The sequence below is a fragment of the Bos grunniens genome, chromosome 21 (assembly GCF_055505025.1).
Source record: "Bos grunniens cultivar Pamir isolate PY7600 chromosome 21, Bosgru_T2T1.0, whole genome shotgun sequence".
Taxonomy (NCBI): Eukaryota; Metazoa; Chordata; class Mammalia; order Artiodactyla; family Bovidae; genus Bos; species Bos grunniens.
The window spans coordinates 30,661,893-30,686,674 of NC_141185.1; the positions used below are offsets into that span (position 1 = coordinate 30,661,893).

Genomic DNA, 24,782 nt, shown 5'->3' on the forward strand with positions numbered 1-24,782 from the left:
TTTGATTCTTTTTATATATTCCAGTTCTATGGTAGGATTATCTGGTTTATTTCATTTGTTGAACATATTGATCAATTAATCTTTAATTCCATGTCTGGAAATTCTGACATTTGTGTCACCTATAGATTTGTTTCTATTAGCTACTACTTGTTCTTTTGACACTGTACTTCAGTAAGACTTTTTTTTTTTAATTGTGTTTGATTGTAGACATTGTGTTTGATTGTAGGAATTAATTTATGTTTTCTTATTCTAAAGAGGATTTATCTCACCCTCTGTCAGGCAGCAAAAAGAGAGAACATATCTAATGATAGACTGGGGACTTCCCAGGTGGTTTGGGGGTAAAGAATCCACCTGCCAATGCATAAGATGGCAATGCCTTCAAGCTTATGTCTTTGTATGTTATACAGCTTTTCCTAATTCTTCTCAGCAAGAGCTTTGATCTATTCTCAGCTACTATGTGGTATTTGGAAGTGAAAGTAATCCCCCCATAGTGAGATTAGCCAATATTGAGTGATATTTTACATATTGACAATTTACTTTAAATAATTCAGAGACACAGGTTTGATCCCAGGGTCGGGAAGATCCCCTGGAGAAGGAAGTGAAAACCCATTCCAATATTCTTGTTTGGAAAATCCCATGGGCAGAGGAGCCTGGCAGGCTGTAGTCCTTGGGGTAACAAAGAGTCAGACACAACTCAGCATGCACACATGCATGCAATGTTGGATTGAGCTGAAAGGGAACTGATTTTCTGTTCTGGCAGGACTTGGCCTTCCTCTTATTCATCCCTTTCTAAGGTGCAACTTTCCAGAGTTCCCAACAGAGACTTCCCAGGGCCATGAGAATGTCTCTGTCCTACGGTGTATTTACTTTCTTCCTGACTTCTTAGCCTAATCATCAATGCAGCATTGTTGGTAACTCCTGAAGAACTATAAGATTTTTCCTTTTTGGGTGGTTTTAGGCCCAACAAATTTCTGCCTTCCTTGATAGCACAAAACTCCAGTTTTTGCCTTCTCAATGGGTGCAGTTGACTTAACGTGCCTTTTCAACTTCTTTCCCTAAGCTAAGAATCGGCACATGCCATGAGAGGAAAAGAAGCATAAAAAAATTGGGCTTGTCCTCGTAAGCTCCTTCCCCACCGCCAGAAGTTTGCCCCTCAAGTCCTGGCTGTCTCAGCAGTTCTCCGGTGCCTTCAAGCATATGTCTTTGTGTGCTATGTAGCTTTTCCTAATTGTTCTCAGCAAGAGCTTTGATCTACTCTAAGCTACCTCATGGTGTTTGGAAGTGAAAGTAATTTCTCCTCCAGCCCTATGATGAGATTATCCAATATTGCATGATATTTTACATATAACAATTTGTTCTAAAATAAATAATTCTAAACTCTATCTTCCTTTGTATTACAAAGAACTCCAGTAATATTTTGAGCATGCTTTGAGTATGTATATTGTGAATTTGATCTATATGATTTTCTGTTATCAATTAAAAGTGTATTTTGTACTTGAGAAGCATAGTTATGTTTAGAGATATTAATAAACCAGAATTTTGGTGTGTGATACTGCAGTTATAAAGTGACAACAAAATCGGAGGGAAAACATCCCTCAGGGCATCACAATATTTGGTTCTTGGGGTATACGCTTCTATAGGAGTTTTAAAATAGAGTCTCAATAATTAGACTCTCTTGGATGAAGTTCAAGAAATCCATTTAGCAATATAATCAACACTAAATATTGTTAGATTGAGATTTTTAAAGTCATAGCTTTCAATTAGTTAAGAATTGATCTAAGCATTAATCTAAACTATTTCACAAGTAGGGTGAACCTTGGCATCCTTTTACTCAAGAGTCAGACATTAGGAAAACACTGTGTTTCAGGAAACACTTTTGGAACTGCTATGTTCAGTACCTCTTTTCCTTTTTGACATTATAGAATCATTGTAAGCACAAGGCCCGTCTTACATTCTCCATCAAAATCATGGATAGTCTTTCCTCTGTATCTTCATATCTTCATTCTAAGGGAGGTTTAATTCCATAAACTCTTCTCCATCCCATTCTCTTATGTAATTTTACCTGACCAGTATCTCATCTTCTTAATATCTATATTAGTGAATATTTGATCTGATAAACTGATACATAATAAAATAAATGTTTCGAGTGAAACTCTAAACATATCTATCAAAATACTTCATTATAATAACTCTTCCATAAAATAATCTTAATAGTATTCTGTTATACATACATTTTCAAAAAAATGTTGCTTTTTCTTTATTAATTATTTGCATGAGTCTTTAAGTTACAGCTTTCTGGTTATAAATGTATATATTGGAATAAGTTCTGAAGATTTTCTTCACCCTCAATCCAATTCAAACCTGGAGGATATGGTATAACAACTGTCATAGTAATTAAGATATTCTTGTGCCTTGAAACTTTTCTTTCAACCAAGGTAGCATCTGGTTTTCTTTATTTTGACAATTGCAATTTCCCAGTTTCAGGACTTTTTTTACATTATCCTTCAAATTAACGTTGCATAGTGTCTGCCAGTTTTCATGGTTTGCAAGTATAATACCCCTTGGTTGTTTTTATTGGAAATTACAGATCTTTATTTTATATAATAAGTTTTTAGGAGGGATGTAATTTGTAAATCCATGAAAGAATGAATCCGTTTTCATTCAGATCTCTGAATTTATTTATTGCCTCTGTTCTACAAAGATAACATTTGTCTCAAGGGCATTCAAGGTTGCATTAGAAAACAAATAGCTTGTGTATTGCCACTTGCCACAGTTATGAAGATATTTTACATGATCCAGCAAACACACTGTGAAGAGGAAAATGGAAATATTATTATATTGCTTACGGCCTACTTTGCTGTCTTTATATTATTAAAAGCCCTATTTTCAGATTATTTCTTTTATGTAAATTATCAACAAAAGACCAATATCACTGTGGTTAGATTACTATTCTCTTATATATATCGCTAAACACCTTACTACGTAATTATGATCTCCAAATGGTGTTAATATAAAAATGTTGTGACTTCAAAACATTGAAACTCCCTGGTCTAGCTGTTACAACACCATGTCCACAAGATATAGCTATATGCCTGTTTTATACTGAACTTATGTTTAAATTTAATGCCAACATTTCATTGCTAAGAAACATGTTAAATGAGGATGGAGATGCCATATTTATTGAAGGGCACATCTACATTGGCAGGTGTTTTCTGAATTAAACATTTGTTTCAGATAATATTTTATTCAGTAACATCTTATCAGCCAAAATGTTTTCTCTCTCTTTTTTTTTAAGTTTTGAAAATTCCAGTTTCCTCACTACATATTCTAAGCTGGAAATGTTTGGGAAGAAATATTCTTTTCCTTTGGTCCCAAATGCTTCAGAACTCTCATTTCCTCATTGAAAATCTTATGTGCAGGGCTGTCCATTCACGCAGAATATTTCTGCTCTTTAGGCATTGAACTTCATTTTCCAAATGTTTCTCTTTAAAAATGGGTTTTTAGATTGGAGATTCTAATTTGGAAATAGTTGAAAGAGTCTGCAAGTATACAAGTCAAGGTGGAAGGACTGGAAAAACACCATTTAGGATATGACACTTGTCTAAAACATAATAATCTCAGAAAGATGAGTGATTGAAGTTTCCAAAGAAACTGCTGACAATGTCTGAAGTTAACACACTTAGTTCTAAATCTGTGCAATTTGACCTTAATTTTTTTGTGAACAAAAGTTACACTTTGCACTAATTTGCATTGCTGCTACTTTCATCTTAAATTGGAATTTTTTATCGCCATCCATCTGTACGATACCTCCTGTTACTAATTTTTGACGTGGATTCCCTCATTAATATGAGCTCCACAATTGCATAGATTAAAAGTTATCTGATCATATCTGGCTCATCCCATGTTGTATCATTCTGTTCCTATATTTGATAGAGAGTGGTTTAACTGTGACAGTGTTAGTATATAAAGAGAATGAATTAGAGAATAATATTGGAAGAGTAAAATTTTGATGTATCTATTGATGTTTTATTTTATAGGGTTTAAAATTTTAGGTGCAGTTTTCTTTTTTTAGCCATTTTAATAGAGTAAAAAACACAAATCTTAGATGTTGTAGTCTTATAAATATAAAGATTATAGGTAGAGAGTGTTCAAATAAGAATTTAAATAGATTCCTAATTAAATATTTTGCATATCTTTGTGAAAATTTTTTTTTCTTTTTATGATTAATCATTTTGAAAGCTCTTAAGTGAAAGAAATTTATTTCTGATAACAACCATCATAAGTACCAAAACAATATAGAAACCATAATCTTTAAAAATGTTTGAAAACCCAAAAGGTTGAGTTAGAGACTAAGAAACCTCTGGAATATAGTGAAACTCCTAATACTCTTAATTAGTTCTTTAGATCAGGGTCAAAGAAACAAAACTTCTCAATAAAACATATGAGTGCAATGAACTGAGAATTCCTTTAAGAGCTAGATTTGATAGCTGTGTTAAAGCATCAGTAGACTTGTCAAAAAATTAGGAGCAGGGGGTTAAGAGGTACGAACTGTTGTGTACGAATAAACTACAAAGTTATATTGTACAACATAGAGAACATAGGTGATATTTTATAGTAACTAATAAATGAAGTATAACCTTCAAAAATTGTGAATCACTATATTGTACACCTATAATTATATAATATCGTACATCAACTCTACTTCAGTTAAAAAAAGAAGAATCCTCTTTATAATCTCAAACTTAATCTGAGTTGGTCCATGCTGAGACTTAAGGCTACTTGGAAACTCTTAGCATCTGTTCCTTTATTTGCTGAAAAATTGAGCATGCTAATTATTAAAAGCCTGTCTTTAATATCAGTGAGAATTTACTGAAGAATTAAAGGACTCCTGCTCTTCTCTGGTTTCAGTAATTATAATGAGCTCTATATAAGGTTGTGCATTTTACTCTCTATCCTTCGCCTCTATAATTGGTCTGTAGTACCTATTATTTGGGCTGCTCTTTTCCGGCCGGCCCAATATGTTAACCCCAAGGAGAAACATGCCCTTTGACTAGTTCTTCCTTGAAACTATGCATCTATTTTCTCTTCCAGAAATTAAGGGTGACATTACCCATCTTCCAACATGGTTGGATAATAGAGGAAATATTCTCTGTGAAGATGCTCTGCTGAGTACCGTGAATAAAGAAGGTGCTGCCATCAGTGTTTTTTTGTTTTTGTTTTTTTTCTAAGGACTTCCCTGGTGACTCAGATAGTAACGAATCTGCCTGCAATGCAGGAGACCTGGGTTCGATCCCTAGGTCAGGAAGATACCCTGGAGAAGGGAATGGCAACCTAGTTCAGTATTCTTGCCTGGAGAATCCCATGTTCCAAGGAGCCTGGTGGGCTTCAGTCCATGGGGCTTCACAGAGTTGGACATGACTGAGCAACTAACACTTTCTCTCTAAACTCTTCTAAACCACATGACAAGAATTGCTGGTGCACTGGGGTAAGGGGGGCTTTGGGAGCTAGTAACTGTTTAATGTTCGTGCTTATGGAGGACTACCTGTCTTTGATAGGTTCTTCTCTGGTGAACATTGGTCCTTAAGCTCCTGTGCTCTCCAGCTTCTATATAATTCTTGCTATTTGATTTACTTGGGACCTGAATCCTAAACTATTAGAAGCTATAAACTCTTTCTAGCAGCACACCAATTAAATAGAAGATTTTTAAAAACTAATAAAAAATCTTAATGTAAGGACGATGGTGACCACTGTGATTACCATAGAAGAGTGAAAATAACTCTAACCTGAGTGGTTCAAAACCATTTGCTCTTTCCTGATTTTAAGTGTGACATGCTAGTAAGTCACTTTAACTTTTTATTAATATATTACAGTATCTGAACGTTAAACTAGATCAGGTAGAAAGATTTTGTCCAGAACTCTAGTACAATGAGATACTCTAAGAAAACACTCAAATAAATTCTTTGAAAACTGCACCCTACCCATCACACCCTCAGTTTTGTAGAGTCACAAAATGGCATTGAGTGTCTATGAGTTCCTAGAAAGTGAAAATTTCTTAAAATGATCTAATCCCGTCTCCCCCACAAACCGTTACTTCCTAAAACTCATTCTGGAAGACAGTGGCCAGCTTCAGTGAGAAAGCTAAATTTAAGAACATGGCAATCCTCATATCTTAACTAGCCATTGTTCTTAGTGTAAGAGGAATGCACATCATCAGACCATCAAGTTTTCTAGTCAATCTATTTTCCTTAAAAAATGGGTAATTGTCAGGACTTCCAGGTGTATATAGACTCACAAAATGACATAACTGTTCGTCTGCAGTTAAAAACATCTCCGTAAGGATGAAGGCAACCTGTCATCCTAGAACACCTTTTTATTTTGACATGTAACCTGGTGGCTCAGATGGTAAATAATATACCTGCAATGTACCTTCCCTGGTGGCTCAGAGGGTTAAGTGTCTGCCTGCAATGTGGGAAACCCAGGTTCGATCCCTGGGTCAGGAAGATCCCCTGGAGAAGGAAATGGCAACCCACTCCAGTCCTCTTGCCTGGAAAATCCCATGGACGGAGAAGCCTGGTAGGCTACAGTCCATGGGGTTGCAAAGAGTCGGACACTTGACTGAGCAACTTCACTTTCACTTTCACTTTCACTAATGCAGGAGACCCCGGTTTGATCCCTAGGTTAGGAAATCTCCTGGAGTAAAGTAATGGCTACCCTCTCCAGGATTCTTGCCTTGAAAGTCCCATGGACAGAGGATCCTGGTCAGGTATAGTCCATGGGGTCTCAAAGAGTCAAACATGACTTAGCATTAACCCTTTCACTTTTATAATCCTAAAATATGAGATGCATTATTACAAAAGGTTATTATTAATTTCCTCATGACAAAGTTTTTTTTTTTTTTTTTCTCTTTGTGGATTAAATGCAACTTCTTATCATCCAACATTATTAATTCCGTTCAATCCTGAGACACTCCTATCCCATGTCTTCTGTATATAAAGCATTGTGAAGGAATGTACACTGTGCCTTTCCTGCTTTTGTGGCAGGTTGGGACCCTTGGGATAGCAAACAGAAGTTCAGAAAGGGTTAGTACCACACCCTTTGGCCCATGGTGCATTGAATAACCTGGGGAATAAATTCATACTCTGCCTCATGAGTAGAGGCAAAGTGACAGAAGGGATTCTTATTCTTTCCCTGCCAAACACAGCATGGGCACCTTTGCCTGCTCAGGGTCCTATTTCCTTATGTGACATATGTATGAGGTATAATGAAATCCCAGCATTTCTCAGGTCCTTTCACCTTCTGATCAAAGAACTCTTCAACTAGTTAATAATTCCTTTTTATCATAATAGAGCCTTAGAGCATAATTTCAATCATGGTTAAGCATAGTTAAGTGAGAGTTAATTAATAGGCATTTTATATTTCATATGTCAAGTATTGATAGTTCTGTAGGTGAAGATGAGTCCTGGAATATGTGTCATGGACATATTAGTGTGAGGGTATGCATGTGCACCCATATTAGGAAGTAGAAAACCAGGACAGAAAAAAGTAGAAAGGAAAGAATTTGGAAAATAATGTGAAGGAAGGTGACTATGGCCTGACCTACGGTTCTTTAGAGGGGAAACTACAGTTTATGTTTGTGATAGAAAGAGGTTATGCAAAGTACTGAACTGAAGGAATGTGGAAAGTGTGTTCAGGTATGGAATGTGAGTGCTTGTTTACTGAAAGTATCTGGTGGGGATGCAGTAATGGCTGAGGCAAGTTTCCGGTCTAGGTAAGTGTGAAAGTGAAAGTTGCTCAGTTGTGTCTGACTCTTTGCAACCCCATGGACTATACAGTCCATGGAGTTCTCCAGGCCAAAGTATTGGAGTGGGTAACCTTTCCCTACTCCAGGGGATCTTCCTAACCCAGAGATCGAACGCAGGTCTCCCACATTGCAGGAGGATTCTTTACCAGCTGGGACAAAAGGGAAGCCCCTAGGTAAGTGTAGTTTTTGCTATTTGTGATTTCCAAAGATGAGTATGTGCCAATGATGGAAAAGGAGATTTAGATTCAATTTTGGATTTTAAAATAAATACTGCATTATTCCACCAGAAAACTTCAGTAAACAAATGCAATACTTTAATTCCTTTTAAAAAAGTATTATTAAAAGTTTGACTGTTAAATATTAAAGTTGACATTTTGATTAGCATGATTTGTCAAAATGTTCTCTGTCTTAAGCATTATGTGAGAATTAATTCTCTGTAATTAAACATTATATAAGAGCATATCTCATTTTAAACGGTAGCTTTTTCATCAATACCACAGAAATACCAACATATAAGAGAAACATATATAATTTGTTGATATACAAGTCAGAAAATTACACTAATGGTTTTAATTTACATTCCACCCTAGCCTTCTATATTACAGGCAGAAAATTTGTGCTTCCTTTAATTGCACAAGCAATTAGGCATTTACACTCTCAAAACTAAGAGAAAATGGCTAATTGTGTATGCAATATCTGTGCCCACCACTAACAGTGGCTACAAACAATCCTGCTACCAAAATGAAAGCCAGGGATAAAAGCCGACCCCGAGTCATTGCCCTTTTTGAAGCTTGGAACATGCTTTTCTCATAACTTCAGTGGCTTTGAAAGTTCTATGTTTTTGACAGACGTAAGCATTAGCCTGTAGTGCTCCTTACAATCTGAAGTACAGATTATTCTCATTTAAATAAAGTGGAAATGGTGACAAATTCTGAACAATTTTGTTACAAGACATATAATATTTGAAAATTTTCTCTGGAGTATTTTAGACCAATCATGTTGGAAATTTAATATGAGTGCCTGATTTCTAAAGTTACATTTCTGTCTCTTAAATCCCACCCAGAATTTGTCTCTAGTCATTTTATATCTCTTCAAATGACACCCAAATATTTACAGCCCCCAAAGCACCACAAGAGTTCCACTAAATAGACACATTCTCAGAAATTGCTAGAGAAGTGAACAAAAGATGAGTCTGTCTGTCTTTCCAACTAAAATGTCTGTTTTATTTATATACCACTGAATTTAAATTGGCTTTTCCCCTCACTACAATAGGTAAAATACGCTTTCTGGGTTCATTGTCTGTCTTTCAAAATAAGAATGTAAAAGGAAACAGTGTCCATTTGGCCCTGAATATTTTTGTTCATCATCTCCAAATAAGAGATCAAGACTTTTGAAGACCCTTAACCCAAGTTGAACACCCTCTGTGCTGTAATCAAATTCAGCTATTAAAAAAAAAAAATAAAACAATCATTAATAGCAGCTGTTAAACACAAAAAATCCGTGAGGTTGGATTTTGCTGTAACAACATACGGAAAACCTCCTTTTGCTAAATCTACTTAGAAGCCCATAAGAGTATCTGAGCATAACCAGCTAACTCTTAATTCTACTTGACTCCCTCAGTCTGATATTCTAGCCACTATTTTTGTTGTTTTTCAAAAAATCTAACTACCCTTGCACTTATGTCATAAAAAATTCTGCCTTTTTTCCCTTTTTTAATATTTGTATTCAAGACAAACAACAGGAGGTTGAAATCAGGCCATTTAAAAGAAACATCTGCTGACATTTATTCATATGCTACATGTTCCACTTTCATCATTGAATGTAATGATAAACACACATTCCAGTCAATAATGGCAATTCCCAGCCAAGCTTTACAAATGGTCTCTTTAACACCTAAATTGACAGCTCGGGAGATTTTGAGATAGAAGCTAAATATGGTACATTTGGACACTGTTTGCCTAAGTCTAGGATGTCTTGAAGACTTTAATAAGCAGACATACATTACAAAATAGAAGAAAGTCTCGACTGTTCAGGTATGGGAGCAGTTGAGTTTGACACTTTTTTGAGCAGATTAAAAGCACCAAAAAAAAAAAAAGAAAAAAAGGAAGAAAAACCTTCAAAAACAAATGGCCCCTTGGAAGAGTAAAGTGAAATAACAGCCCTGGCCCACACTACATGGAGTCTCATTTCATTTAAGAGAGAAAACTAATTGCATCTCATTTAAATGATAGATCTTAATTGTGAAATGATAAATAAGTTAAATATTTATTTTGCTTCCCAAGTTAATTGAAATAAATCTTGCTCCGAGTTTCAATTATTGCAAGAACATTTTTAATAAAATATTAAATATGTTACGTTTATTGCTAGCCATGAATCATTCTGTTAGCTTTTAATATGCAAGGTTTTCTTTTAAGCCTATGCCATAGATTTCAATACATATTTCTAACTACTCTTCAGGAAAGGACATCTCCCAGCAAAGTGAATGAACAACACAGAAGGTAGCCATTAGAGATCTCATGATAGGATTGGAATTAGCTTGAGTCATCACTATGAGGACATATAAATACATGCTCCTTCCAAGACATTAAGGATTACATTTGCTGTATATCTTTTATGTATATCCCTTTACATTTTAGTTCAGATTGATTAACCTTGTAACTGAATCATAGACTGTGTTCTAGCCAAGCAGAAAATCACAGCTTTACCCAACTCGATCATGTGTGAAGTTTTTCTTTTCAAAAGTCTGCCCTTCCTATGGTTTAAAACAGGTCACTCCCTACTGAAAAGAACCTAGACATTTAACAAACTCTCTCAAAACAGAATGAGAGGTAGGTGAAGTTATCTCATACAATGTCATCCAAAGCACAAGTCCTACCAATCTGTAGTGCTCTGATTAATGGTGTTTTTTTTCTTCTTCTGAAATCGGCTCCAGTTAGGGGACAGCTTGAAATTGTTTTTTTGTTTTTTGATTTTGTTTCTTCATGCAGGACAAATGGAGCTAAATTTGGAACATAATGTTATGGTGTTTTCATCTGCTCTTAGGCATGTTGAGCAAGATAGCCAGACATATCTTAACACCTTATTATTGTTCTATGTGGGGAAAATTAAAAAAATCCAGAAGATGGATTTACAGTATTCCATGGCATTAGCTACAGTGATGGAAAGTCTGGCAAGGCGAAGGACAGGTTACAGGGATTTCTGAGGCAGTGTCATAGAGCTCTGGGTAGAAACTGCTGTTTTCAAAGTCAGCCTTGATATTAACAGCACATTATAGAAAAACCTGAACACCATAACTCTCTTTTTCATAATGTCACCTCTCCTATGAATCTATTGAAACTGGTTCAGTAAAATTTTCAGTGAAAATTTCCTCCAGTCATCCCTCTTTCACATCTTTACAACATTACTGTGTGGTAAAATTATGGTGGCTAAACCAATTTGTTAAAGCTCTGGGGCAGAATTCAGAGGAATCAGTTGCTTTCCACTGATACTGCATCCTAAAAGGTTTGTAAACATGGATGTCTGGCAGGAGTGTAGCCCAGACCTGCCGCATCTACACAGGAGCAGAGTGTACTGAGTGGGGAAAGGGAGAGAAAGTATGTGCTCTCTCCCAGGCCCCCCAAAGCCAGAGCAGAGTGAAGATGGGACGCCAAATAAATCTGCCAGTGATTACGCTAAAGGAAATTATGATCTTGTTATAGAAACCATTAAAGGAAAACCAGAGTTGGTATGTAAATATTGTTGCATCATTATACCACTGAAAAAAACAACCTTGTGCAACATTAGTATGTTATGCAATTAACAAAATGAAAAATGAGCTGCTTGAATTTAAAGCTTTTAATGTTTTTCAAACAGATAATAAGCATTTTCGACACCACTGTGAAACATAAAAGGAAAGGTCTCTGTCAGAGTAAGTGACATAGTTCATCAATACTTCCTATGCATTAAGGAACTGATGTATGTTCACATATCTCTGTTATTTGTTATTTTCTAACTCATCAAACAGAAACCATGTATAAACTAAGGCAGAGTAAAGATAGAGGACTTGTGAAAAGAAGGAGTGATGTTTTTGATTTTTTCAGAGATGGTTGGCCTATGTGTGTTTTAGTGATTTTGAGAATAAATGGCCCGGAAAGCCAAATTTGTGTAGCCAAAAGCACCAGTATAAAGTACTGTGTGCAATATTTTAGATTTAGAACTTATTTAAAAATATTAATATAATTCTTCAGTGCCTTAGAATAATAACATGTAGTTAGCATTTAATCTATTACTCGGTATTCTTTTTGACTCCTTAAAACCAGCAGTTAATTTACATTTTCAATTATTGTAGTAGACTCTAAACAATACTTTAGCAGTGTTCCTTCAGTGGAAATGGGAAAACAAGAACTTCTTTAAAATATGCCACAAAACATTTTCATGCACTATAGTATCTGGATATTACACAAATAATGTAATATTCATAATATACAAATTATAACTATACTATCCATCTTACTGTGGTACTTTTATAGATGAACCAAAAGATCACAATTATTTACTCTTTGAAAGTCAGAGAACTGTTCAATCAAAAAATTTCATAAAATGAACTTACATTACCAACAATGCAGCTATTTTACTTTGCAGATGATGAGTGATTTCTGTATCAAATTCAGAACAGTAAGGAAAAATTCATATGGGGACAATGTAACTTTCATCATTTCTAAATGAATATAATTTACTGTAGGCACTAGAAAGTTAATATGTTCTCTAAAGATTTCTTTAATTTAGTTGTTGCTAATTTATTCACACTAATACAGAAAAAAATACTGCAAAATTTTTCATAACAAAAAAACTGTGCATATCTCTGTGTTTTAGCTGGCATGTGGTTCTACACAGATGGTTTGGGGCTTTCTTTGCTGCAAAACAGATGGGCCTGCACTGTCCCTTACCAATCAAAAGAGAACTTGAAAATATAGGAATATCTTTACCTACATTGCGTCCTTTAATTCAAGAAATTAAAATGCCTAAAAGTATAAATAACTGCCTATGGAAAATAATTTTTGAAGCGGGATGTCATATGTTGAAATTATACAGTAACCCAGTTCATGTTTAATGCAAAAAATATAAAAAGTTTGGCTTATACTTGATACTGTTTGTAACATACAACTATTAACTTAAGAAATTTACAACTATGGAATGACTGTTATCATGTGTTCACCTTGCCTAAAAAACACTGCTGTTTTAAAACTTGAAGTGCAGTTAAGCATATTTCAATTCAAAGTGATCATTCTAGGCAGTATCATCCATTGAACCGAGTTAGCAAACACATATGAGTTTGGTACTCTTATAACTGACACACTTTTACAACCAAAATAGAAGTGCAAACAAAGCTCTGAATTAACCTGAGTGCTTTAAGTATTACTTTAATTATTCACAACGGAAATTATGAAGTCTTTTGTGCAACTGTGGCCTGCCTTCAGTGTTTGGATTTCTGTTGAAATGTGGAAGTATGATATTCAGAACTATTAAAAGCACTCTCTTTGTTTTGTACATATCAGTAAATTGTACCAAGTAACGTGGCAGCACACTCTCTCGTGTCTTCACCAAGTGAGAGACAGACATCATGGGCTCACGAGCTTAGAATATAGTGTTGCTTATAGGCAAATCTCTTACTTCTTTTGTCTCTAATATATCAATACAAATAAAATTTGTCAACATGGGATGTGGCGACCAATTTTTGATATTTTGTCAATATACATTCTAACAGTGAGAAACTTTGCTGAGCATAATCAAGGGTAAGATTAGCTTTTAGAGACTGGCACTCCTTTGTGGCATTATCCGCAAAGCCCAGTTTAGCTGTCTGATCTACCTTTACTTACCCAGGATAAGTAGTTTCAGAGCACTGTGTACCCTGTATTTTGCATCTCTCCCAAACTGTGCATTTACATATTGTACAGCCTTTCCAGGAAAGGAAAACTGATGAAGCTCTAATGCTTAAGTATAAGAAAAAAACCCTAAAATTACTTTATATCTATAATGATATCTATATCCTCTATATTTATATAAGCACACACACATACACATTTATATATGTATTTGCAACTATACAAGTAACTGTATATAATTGTATCTCTCTCTTTCTCTATTTCTATATATGTCTGTGTGTGTGTGTGTATATATACACACACATATATATGTATATATATGTTTACATAGATTTTCATTCCTTGCAAATATTTTACTAAGAAACATAGAAAGAAAGACTTTTTATACATATAAGCAATGTTTCTTAAATTGGTTTCTTTTTTAAATGTTCAGATTCTGAAAGAAACTGAGTATTTTTTCTTTTGTCTGTGTGATGCAAAATAACAGCTTTGCTTGTATTTTTTCAATTACATGAAAACCAGTGTCTTTCATAGATGAAAGGTTTTGCCAGGCTAGTAAATGTAAATAAAACTGTAAAATAAATATATTTAAGAAAAGAAACTCTTCTCAAGCACTCCTAATACTTTGGCAGCATGTCCATAAACAAACAATTGATATGGTAATTACAAATAATCTTTATCCATTCTTTAAAACCAGTTTCTAAAGTTGTCTTCTAGTCTAAACCTAGATCAAATTATTGCAGTTGAATGAAGTAAAACTGAATTCTTAAAAATGTTCCTGTGACTAGTTTTTTTAAATAACTGAGTCTTCTATTTTTTTTTTTTTTTTTTTTGCATTAGTAAAGTTTGCTGGAATAGTTGGTTTTTGGATTTAACATTCAGTCAGAAGACCTTCAACCATTTAGAGAATCAAGGAACATAATCAGCAAAATTTAAGCTTTGCAACATTTTTAAGAAAAATTATCTGAATTGTTGGGAATATTCTGGCAATTAAGAACCAATACAGCCCAAGTGAAAAAGCCTAAGGCACTAGGCTGAACATTTTATGGGTTCTTCCTGGACTCCACTGAGAAAAAAAATACATCTACACAGTACTTGGCACTGGAAAATGTAGATTGTGCCATCAACCATTATTGACTTATCTGGCTCTTCAGTGTCCATCTAAAAATAGGTCTGACGTACCCAAAACATATATTATTGCTCAGATAATTATTATTGAACAGATATTAATTCATGCCTATTCCTTGGACAGTTAGAATGCTTCTGACCATTCCGTCATTTTTTAAAATATTCTCCTGCTGATTATGTGGCCCAGGTTCAATTTGCCAAGCCAAATTGACCTAAACAGAAACTTACAATCTTTTATTTGATTCTTGTCAAAATTGGACTTTAAATTGTTTTAATTTTCTTGTAAACAAATACTCATTGTATTAGGAAGTAAAAGTTAGCAATTTCCTACTCATTGTTCCTCATTTCAACTATTAATATCTGTAAAAACTGTATGAAAGTATGAAGAGAAGGCATTACCATTGCCTGTCTTGGTGGCAGATTATATTATTGTTTTTGATTTTTTGCAGGCCCTCTGTGGGACAGAATTATACTAGTCATTGCATCACTGACATCAGACTTGGCCACAGGACACTCTTGTAGAATCTTTCATGAGCCTAAGTGATTTACATCACATCTAAGCAGAAGCTTTAAGAATTTATTGCATGGGACTTCCCTGGTGGTCCAGTGGTTAAAACTCTGAGCTCTGAATGCAGTGGGACTGGGTACGATTCCTGGTTAGGGAACTAGATCCTATATGCCACAACTAAGAGTTTGCATGTAACAGAAGAGTTGCATGATGAAACTAAGACCTGGCATAGCCAAATAAATAAGTAAATATTAAAAAAAAAGTTATTGCATGATGCTACCATTATTTGTTCCCCAACGTAATAGAGAAGAGTTGTTCTCCCCTTAAGAATTCTGGAATAATAAAAAAAAATAAAAAACATGGGGGGGGGGACCAGAGTCCTAGCTGTTCCCCAGTTGACTTGAACAGGAGGAAAAAAAGATAAGTTTTTGTGAGCCCCTGAGATTTAGGGATTATTTGTTACTAAAGCAAAACCTATAAAAAGCTAACTAATAAGGAAATTAAGAATTTTCAAAACTTATCATTTCAATTTTTATTTCATCAAAGGAACTCTGCCTGTACTGTGGAGGACAGATGGCCATGGAGGAGTCCAGAGTCAGGAATATTAGTTGGAGGATAATAAGAGGAATAGGCTTGCTCCCGTGCTACCAGTTAGCTGATAGTTTAGTGGGAGAGAAAAGAATAAATCATTTCCAAACTGATGTGAAGCTCAGAATTAGTAGGTATTGGGGGATTATGTAAGCCTTTGTATTGAAGATGAGACTGAGGATGGAGTAAAATGTGAGTCAAATATTCAGTGGGAAGTGGTCAAAATGATTATGAAAGATCACTAATTGTCTCTTGACTGCTTTGGCAGATTATTAAGTTATCTGAATTTAACGCTTTTTTAAAAATTATTAAAGACAATTTTATTTAGTATTTACTGGACTTCACAGGCTATTACTTATGTTTTAAAATTTTATTTTTTTAATTCATGTGTTAGTTTCTTTTGAAATGTATTAAGTATTCAGTGTAGAAAATTTGTAAATTTACCCCTTCCTTGAACTCATCCAAAAAGAAAGGAAATTTCTAAAAAAAATATTAAGGAAAACTGAATGTTTTGGTGATCTTCCTAATATATGCCTTTTATACAATAATATTATTTTATAACCTGCTTTTTTTTCTACTCCATCACTAGTAGTTTCTGTACCATTTCCTTCTGATCATTTTGCTTTGCTGAATAGAATTCCATTTATAGAGAATGTAATCCATTTTGTATTGTTGCTTATTTATATTTTTTGCTTTATTTTTCCTATTCTAAACAATGCAGTAGATATCTGTCCACTTACCAGCAGGATCTGACAATATCTACTCTCCTTACTCAGTATCTTCTTACAAATGCAACTCTTCTTTCCCCAGTAAAATAAATTCTTAGGCTATAAATTGTAAATTTACAGCTATAAATTATACTAGTGAAGAATGTTATATTATCCCATCAGATGTTTTTTTATTTCTTTATTCATGAAAGTTGCTCCACTAACTTGTGTCTTTTCCTCTGGTAGTCTAAGATCTGAGGTTGTTTGAAGAGCCACAATCAAGAAAACACACTTGTATCCTGTCATTTTATGCATGGATATGCATATCCTGGTAATACTGTACCAGATACCAGGTCAGCTATTCCCAGTCAGATTTCTGTCTCTAGGAAGCCAATCACCAAGAAAGAATTATTTATCCTCACCTGGCAGGACTCAGGAGTGGCCATATAACCTCCATGTAGAAGTTTAAAAGCCAGCATATGATTGTCTATGCCTCCGTTTTGTTTTTTGTTTTGCCTCTTTGCCATGAGACCAGGTATGGATGGTGGCTGCCCTGTTACCTGGATCCTGTTACACACATTCATTACAAAGACACAGCGACAAATGACAGAGACTATGAGTGAGAAATAACTATCTGTGGTAAGGCATTGAAATTCTGGATCATTTGTTACAACACATTACGTCTACTCTCCTGGTTAATGCAACTAAAGAATAGCTATGTGTTCCTACAGATAAGGAGACCCTGAGAGGCAGTATAGAGTAATGGGTGAAGACAGTCTTCCCAGGCTGACAACCTGTTTTTGCCTCTTGTTAACCAAGTAATCTTGAGGACAGTATGTAACTTTTCAAAATTTTCTTATTCTCACAGGAAAATGGACATGATGATACCTCCTCTCAAATGGTTGTTATGAAGGTTGAGAGAGAGATCAAATGTAGTGTTTAATATTCTGATAATACAAACATTTTTTAATATATATCAGCTTATTTAAAAGGCTTATAGTATTAGTTTAGTAGTTTTAAGCAGTAAAAAAAAATTGAGTTTTATGTAAATAAAACACCTGGATCTCAGATCTCAACAGTGTGAATTTGGATTTGTACAATGAGTTCTCTGAGCCTCCGTTTGTGCGTGTGTGTATATGTCCTCAGTCATGTCTGACTCTTTACGACCCCATGGATCCTGCCAGATTTCTTTTGTCCATGGAATTTTCCAGGCAAGAATACTAGAGTGGGTTGCCATTTCCTGTTCAGGGGTCTTCCAGACCCAGGGACCAAACCTACATTTCTTGCATCTCCTGCGTTGGCAGGAGGATTCTTTACCACCCTCCCACCCAAATGCTTCCCTCTGTATCACTGAGGTGATAAAATAAGTGTGTGTGTGTAAGGAGCACCATGTGTGGCATATTGGAAACACCCAATAAATGGTAGCTGCTATTAGAATTATAAAAGTAATAGGTCCATCAAAGCCTTTGGATGATGGAAAAGCATTTCAGTGAACATATTAGTCTTCTCTCTATTCTTTATTTTCAATTTGTTACTTTGAAATTTGATGCTGCATTCCAAAATCAACTTGATGGATCAACTGATTTTATATACAAATTTCAAGCAGCATGGCTGCAGGAACTATCTTCGATTTGACCAAAAAATCTCTTTGGAAAACTAAACTGTGGTAAACTACATAAAAATATGTGTAATGCAAAATCCAGTCATCCATCTGGCCTAGTCAAAGAGGACTTCAAATATACTTTGAGATAAAGAAATCAGATGAGATGTGCAACTAGCTGAATTATAGGCTTGATTTACTGTAAACTGACTCTGTTAACTTGAGCAAGGCTTTTGGGTACAGGTTTCCTCATCTCTAAGGTGGCTATGTTAGGATCACAGTAGGAGACATTGTACATTTGGTTCTGAGAGTCCTGAAATGAAAAGCATATATTTTTTATCATATTACTTTAGCATAATTTTCTTCTCTTCAAATGCAAAACTGAGCAGAAACTCTGAAGTGTAAGTGTTGAAAGTAGTATTATGTTAGGACTTTTCCCCTTATAGTTCCATGGTTCTTGAAGTCTTAAATCTGGAGGGAAAAACAACAGCATCATTATCTGCAACAACCAACAATCCCACTGACCAGTCTCATGGCAGGGTCTTCCTTGTCGCAGTAAATATTGTCCTGTGAGTGTGAAAGTGAGAAAAGCAATTACTTTTCTATAATGATTGATATTTATTCAAATCTTTTCTTTGTCTTTTCCACCTAATATCTGTTCATTTTTTATTTCATTCACTTTAGTTGTGTTTTTCAAAAGTTGTCAAAGGTTACTTTCCCAGATATAGTCCAAATTAATACAGAATATTCAAAATGTAATTTGAGGAAGAGATACGCAAAAGTGGGCAGTATTCATAAAAATGTTAGAAAGTGATAAAATTTAACTCAAACCACAGGATTCTATTTCTAGGACCTCAAAATCAAGATGAACATGTGGAAAATAAATCTAGTTTAGTATCTAAGTATTTGCAAATTTCTAGATGTTTATTTTCATATAACTACTAAATTCTCCAAAGAATTGATGCTTTTGAATTGTGGTGCTGGAGAAGACTCTTGAGAGTCCCTTGAACTAAAAGAGATCAAACAAGTCAATCCTAAAGGAAATCAACCCTGAATGTTCATTGGTAGGGCTGAAGCTCCAATACTTTGGCCACTTGATGTGAAGAGCTGACTCATTGGAAAAGACCCTGATGCTAGGAAAGCTTGAGATCAAGAGAAGCGGGCAACAGAGGATGAGATGGTTGGATAGCATCACCAATTCAGTGGGCATGAATTTGAGCAAACACTGAGAGATAGGGAAGGACAGGGAAGCCTGGTGTGCTGCAGCCGGTCGGGACACAGAGAGTTGGATACAACTTAGCGAGTGAATAACAACTATACTCCAGGCAAGATTACTTGAGTGGGTATCCATTCCCTTTTTCAAGGGATATTCCTGACCCAGGGATTGAACCTGGATCTCCTGCATTGCAGGCAGATTCTTTACCTCCTGAGCCACCAGGGAAGTCTCGCTTAATTATTTCACATCAATTATATTTGTAAAAATCGTTAACATTTTAATCTCCGTTTTGAACTAGAAAGGGTAAGTGGAAATCAGGAGAAACACTAAAAACATTCCAGAGCCATTGAGCAAGCAGAAACAAATATAGTAGTTTTATTGGCCTGTGAAATAACAAAGCTGCTTTTAACAAGACTCTGACTTTCCACGCAGGCAAGGAGCATTACATCAGAACATCTTCATATTGTAGCCCAGTGCAGTGGTTATTTGGGATTTCCCAGGTGCTGCTAGCGGTAAAGAACCTGCCTGCCAATGCAGGAAACTTGAGACGCAGGTTTGATCCCTGGGTCAGCAAGATCCCCTGGGGAAGGGCATAGCAACCTATTGCAGTATTCTTGCCTGTGGAATCCCAAGGACAGAGGAACCTGGCAGGCTATGGTCCACAGGGTTGCAAAGAGTTGGACTCGACTGAAGCGACTTAGCATGCATGCACACAGTAGTATTTATCAGAAGCAGACCAGCAAATATTTATTGCACTAAGATACTCACAAGTGAAAGGTGAAATAGTCTATGTGAAAACTGAAAGGATGGATAGAGAGCAAGAACAACGTAAGTGATGCTGTGAAAGCCCCAAAGCACATGATACGTCTAGGAACTTGTTAAGGATACAGTGTGGAGGGGGTTTAGGTAGGGGGTGTCAATGAGCCTGGCAGAATTAACTCAGAAAAGTGGCAATGGGAAGTTTAGAGAAAGATTGTAGAAAGCTTTGAACATTAAGCCAAAGAGTCTGGATTTTGTTCTGGAGACAGTGGGAAACAACAAATAGTTTGTAGCCGGGCCTGACATAAGCAGAACTGTGCCATGGGAAGATTGATAACCTGGCAGCAATGTGAAAAAGGAAAAGTGTATGCAGAAGGTTTCCTGGTTTTCAGATGACAAGGTGCCATCAGCATGCAAAGAGTTGTTTTTTTTTTTTTTAATCTTAGGAGAAATCTTATATTTCCAATTCTTTTCTCTTGTAAGCTTTAAAATCTGTACATAACGGCAGAAACATAATATTTAGCCTTAAATTAAGGTTTTTTTTTTAACTTACAACAAAATCAGGGGTCCTAATTGCAAACCCTTCCTTTTTATTGAAATGAAAGTTTTCCATGTGGCTAGTGGATAAATGGTCAAAAGCAAAAGAAACTACTGTAGCCTAGAAAGGCTTTTACTCAATATCTACCCTACCATGTAAAATACACACACACAAATACTTTAACATGCACTCACATAGCAGCTTTACAATGAATTACAAAAGGTCTGTAGCCTTAAAATTATTTACTAAATACGTAGTATATTATTACAGGCTATTTTTTTTCCTTCTGAAGAAAATCTATCTTGCATTTCTCTTGGAAACTTGATGATAATATTCAATCATGTCTTCCTGTGGTAAACAGTGTTATTAACTGTTTATTACTATAAACAAGTAAATGGAACCCAAATGAACCACCGTCATATTTTAAAGAACTAACCTCGACAAAATTTTGACACTTTTACACTTAAGAAATGTTGGCTGACTTCAGTGGATGTATGATATCACTAAGAAAGACAGAAACATTCTAAATCTTTGAGCAGGTAGCTACAATTAATATAATCTTTTTTATATCATCTCTTAGAATGTATTTAAATTATAAATGCCATAGAGGGATTTCAAAGATATAAAATTTCAAATACAATTAAGGCAAGTGTCAATTTTTTTCTATTTGTAACTTACCTTTCAGAAAACTCCACAAAGAAACATTTTGTCAACTAATAATTTAATAAATGTGACTTGTGATTTGAAGTGTTAAAACAAAGGATTTTTTTTTTAGTACAAGTAATGCAAGAGGGTTTTCTGCTGCACTGTTTCAGAACTCTTTCTCAGTAAAGAAACCTTATCTAATCCTGTTTCATCCTTTAAAACTGCCTACACACTAATCTCTAGGGACAAATTTAATACTTTGCAACAAAGAGAATATATCCCTTTTCAGTGTGAATAGAGGAATTGTTAGGACACCAGTGAGGTATGAATAGCATTATAATGCTGCCATTTACTTGGCAAAAGAAAAAGCAAGTCTCTTGTTGCAAGCAAAGAAGAAGGCCTCCTTCTCTGGGTTAAATTTTTTGACCCCGGGTATATCCCCAGACACCTATATTCCCGTGCTATTTGGGTCTTCTACCTCTTGCGAAGTAAACACTGAGCAAATCTAAGTAAACAGTTTGTTTTAGTTGAAGATAGAAAGACTCCATTTAATTGAGTTTTGATGATAGATGTGCTCCAAATGGTGCAAACAACTTTGACATGGTAAAATAATATTGTCTTATGGCATGTGTAACACTACATAAAGAATCTTAGCTTAGCACTTTCTGAGTTTACAACATTTAAGTGAGAAAATGACAAAAGAAAGCCAAACTGTCAGAAACAGAGAAACCTTTAACAATCCCAAATGCAGACTAGAATTCTCTTCTGTATTCATTTGATTTTGGGAATACTCTTTGCAACAGAAGGAATGGAATGAAAAAGCAGCCGAACTTTGTACTTGTGAAACTTAATTTTTCTGTGGTCCACTGCATATAGCTGAAAATAGCACCTTAAGTAACACTTGAACATTTGATTATATGATATGGTTGTGGGTGAGTGGTTGAGGCAACTCAATATGTCAAGGAAAGTAAACTCTAACTGAAACAAATCCTTCACTTCTGTTTTGTTTGCTGCTACCATTTATGGATTAGGTTTACATTTAAATTATGGCACCATTATAACCAGGCATCAATTTTAAAAATTAAAAATTTTATATTGGCTGTTTTTATAGAAAGCATATTACTCATTTGAAAGGTTTTCTAAGAAGCTGACTGGAAAATGGCAAAATGCAGGTGTTAAATTATCATTAAACTCAGAGATTAAAATTTTTTATTCTTAAATTTATGGTATAGGTAATTATTTTGCTAGCTTTTGAGAAATATTTTATTTAGTCCTATTGAACATCAATTGTGTGTACCTTCTTCCTGTATTCTTTAAAAACAAGCTTTTTTTGACATTCCAAAAAGTCACTTGATTTTAGCTACATAGCATAGCTAATTTCATTTATATCATGTTTCACATACTGTATATTTCACTTTGGATTCATGGAACTACAGTGGCCCCTTTTAAATGCAGGACAATTATATGCTGAGGGAACATATACAAAATTTCATGCAATTTCAAAATCAGGAAAGCTTAACCTATAATATAAAAATGATTTGGCTCGATTTTAAGTGATCAACCAAGATTTTCTGGACATTATTGAAATTATACTATCAGTAGTAAAGACCAAGTGTTTCTGAGCTCTTAACCAACATAATTTGAAAAGCAGGTATGTCACCTATCCAGTACTGGTAGTATAAATTATATACTTTTGATACACTGTGTTTCTTATCAGGAACTTACTCTTAATTTCATTGCTCTTCTACATGTTCATCTTTTTGCTTATAATTGATTCTGGCACTTTTTAAACATTTTGTTTTATGTTTGACGGTGTGGGGTCTGCGTTTCTGTGCCTGGACTTTCTCGAGTTGCAACGAGCAGGGGCTGGCCTCTTTGTGGCAGTGTACAGGCTTCTCATCGTAAGGGCTTCTCTTGGCACGGAGCACAGGCTCCCGGCGTGTAGGCTTCAGTAGTTGCAGCACATGGGTTTAGTTGTTGTGGCACAAGGGATCTAGAATGCAGGCTCAGGACTAGTGGCACATGGGCTCAGTTGCCCCGAGGCATTTGGGATCTTCTTGGACCAGGGATCGAACCTGTGTCCTGTGCATTGGCAGGAAGATTCTTAGCCGCTGGCCACCAGGAAAGTCCTGATGCTTGGCTTTATGCTCTATGTATTCTCATTTTTCTCTCTTAAAACAAACAAAAACTCTTGAAAACACACTTCACATAAATATATAAATACCAATAAGCCCATGGAAAAATGCTTAAATTTATTAGTCATCAGACTATTGTAAAACCTCAAAAGCTCACTCTAGAATTACTGAAATTTAAAGAGAGTGAAAAATATTACTGCTAGAAAGCATGTGGAACTTTCATAAACTATTGGTAGGAAAGTAAAGTGGTAACAACTACTTTGAAAAAGTTTGGCATCTCCTTACAAACACACCTTGCCTGTGGCCCAGCAGTCCTAGAAAAATGAGAAGATATCTCCACACAGAGACTTGTTAAAAATGATGTCAGAATATTTATCAACAGATGAATGGCTATATAATACATATATTTTATATTTATACAGTGGAATACTATTCAGCAGTATAAAGCACCACACCAGTGATACACAGCACAAGTGGATAAATCTCAAGGATATTGTGTTGAGAGAAAGAAGGCAGACAGGAAAGAGATCATACTGTGTACTTCCATGTAGATACAGTTGTAGAACATGCAAAACTAAGCTATGGTGATAAAAATTAGAACAGTGGTTTCCTTGGAGGATTGATGTGAAAGAGGCATGAGGGAAGTTTCTAGGGTGATAGAAATGTTCTTCTATGCATTGGCCAAGATGGTAGTTACATGGATGTATAGTTTTTTTCTTTTTAATTTATTTTAATTTTTTAACTTTACAATATTATATTGGTTTTGCCATATATTGAAATGAATCCGCCACAGGTATACATGTGTTCCCCATCCTGAACCCTCCACCCTCCTCCCTCCCCATACCATCCCTCTGGGTCGTCCCATTGCACCAGCCCCAAGCATCCAGTATCGTGCATCGAACCTAGACTGGCAACTCGTTTCATATATATTATACATATTTCAATGCCATTCTCCCAAATCATCCCACCCTCTCCCTTTCCCACAGAGTCCAAAAGACTGTTCTATACATCAGTGTCTCTTTTGCTGTCTCGTACACAGGGTTATTGTTACCATCTTTCTAAATTCCATATATATGCCTTATGATCCAGCAATCCCACTGCTGGGCATACACACTGAGGAAACCAGAATTGAAAGAGACACGTGTACCCCAATGTTCATCGCAGCACTGTTTATAATAGCCAGGACATGGAAGCAACCTAGATGTCCATCAGCAGATGAATGGATAAGAAAGCTGTGGTACATATACACAATGGAGTATTACTCAGCCATTAAAAAGAATACATTTGAATCAGTTC

The 24,782-nt window shown here is 35.3% G+C and overlaps 1 protein-coding gene across 17 annotated transcripts in view; it reads left to right on the forward strand.

Annotated features, from left to right (window-relative positions):
• The window catches only part of LOC147349325 (uncharacterized), a 226,912-nt gene that overhangs the window by 166,093 nt on the left and 36,037 nt on the right, over positions 1-24,782 (forward strand). For 2 of the 17 annotated variants that reach the window (XR_015150340.1, XR_015150341.1), the window contains one exon: positions 1,061-3,914. The exons of 7 other annotated variants lie outside the window; for them this stretch is intronic. Coding sequence is in view for 1 of the 10 variants with exons in the window: in XM_086365228.1 (XP_086221354.1) it covers positions 1,061-1,083 (23 nt within the window). In the remaining 9 variants the exon portion in view is untranslated. Of the gene's footprint in view, positions 1-1,060; positions 4,837-24,782 lie in introns of those variants that run through there. 8 more of the 17 variants (XR_015150350.1, XR_015150343.1, XR_015150342.1 and 5 more) reach the window with 8 other exon arrangements.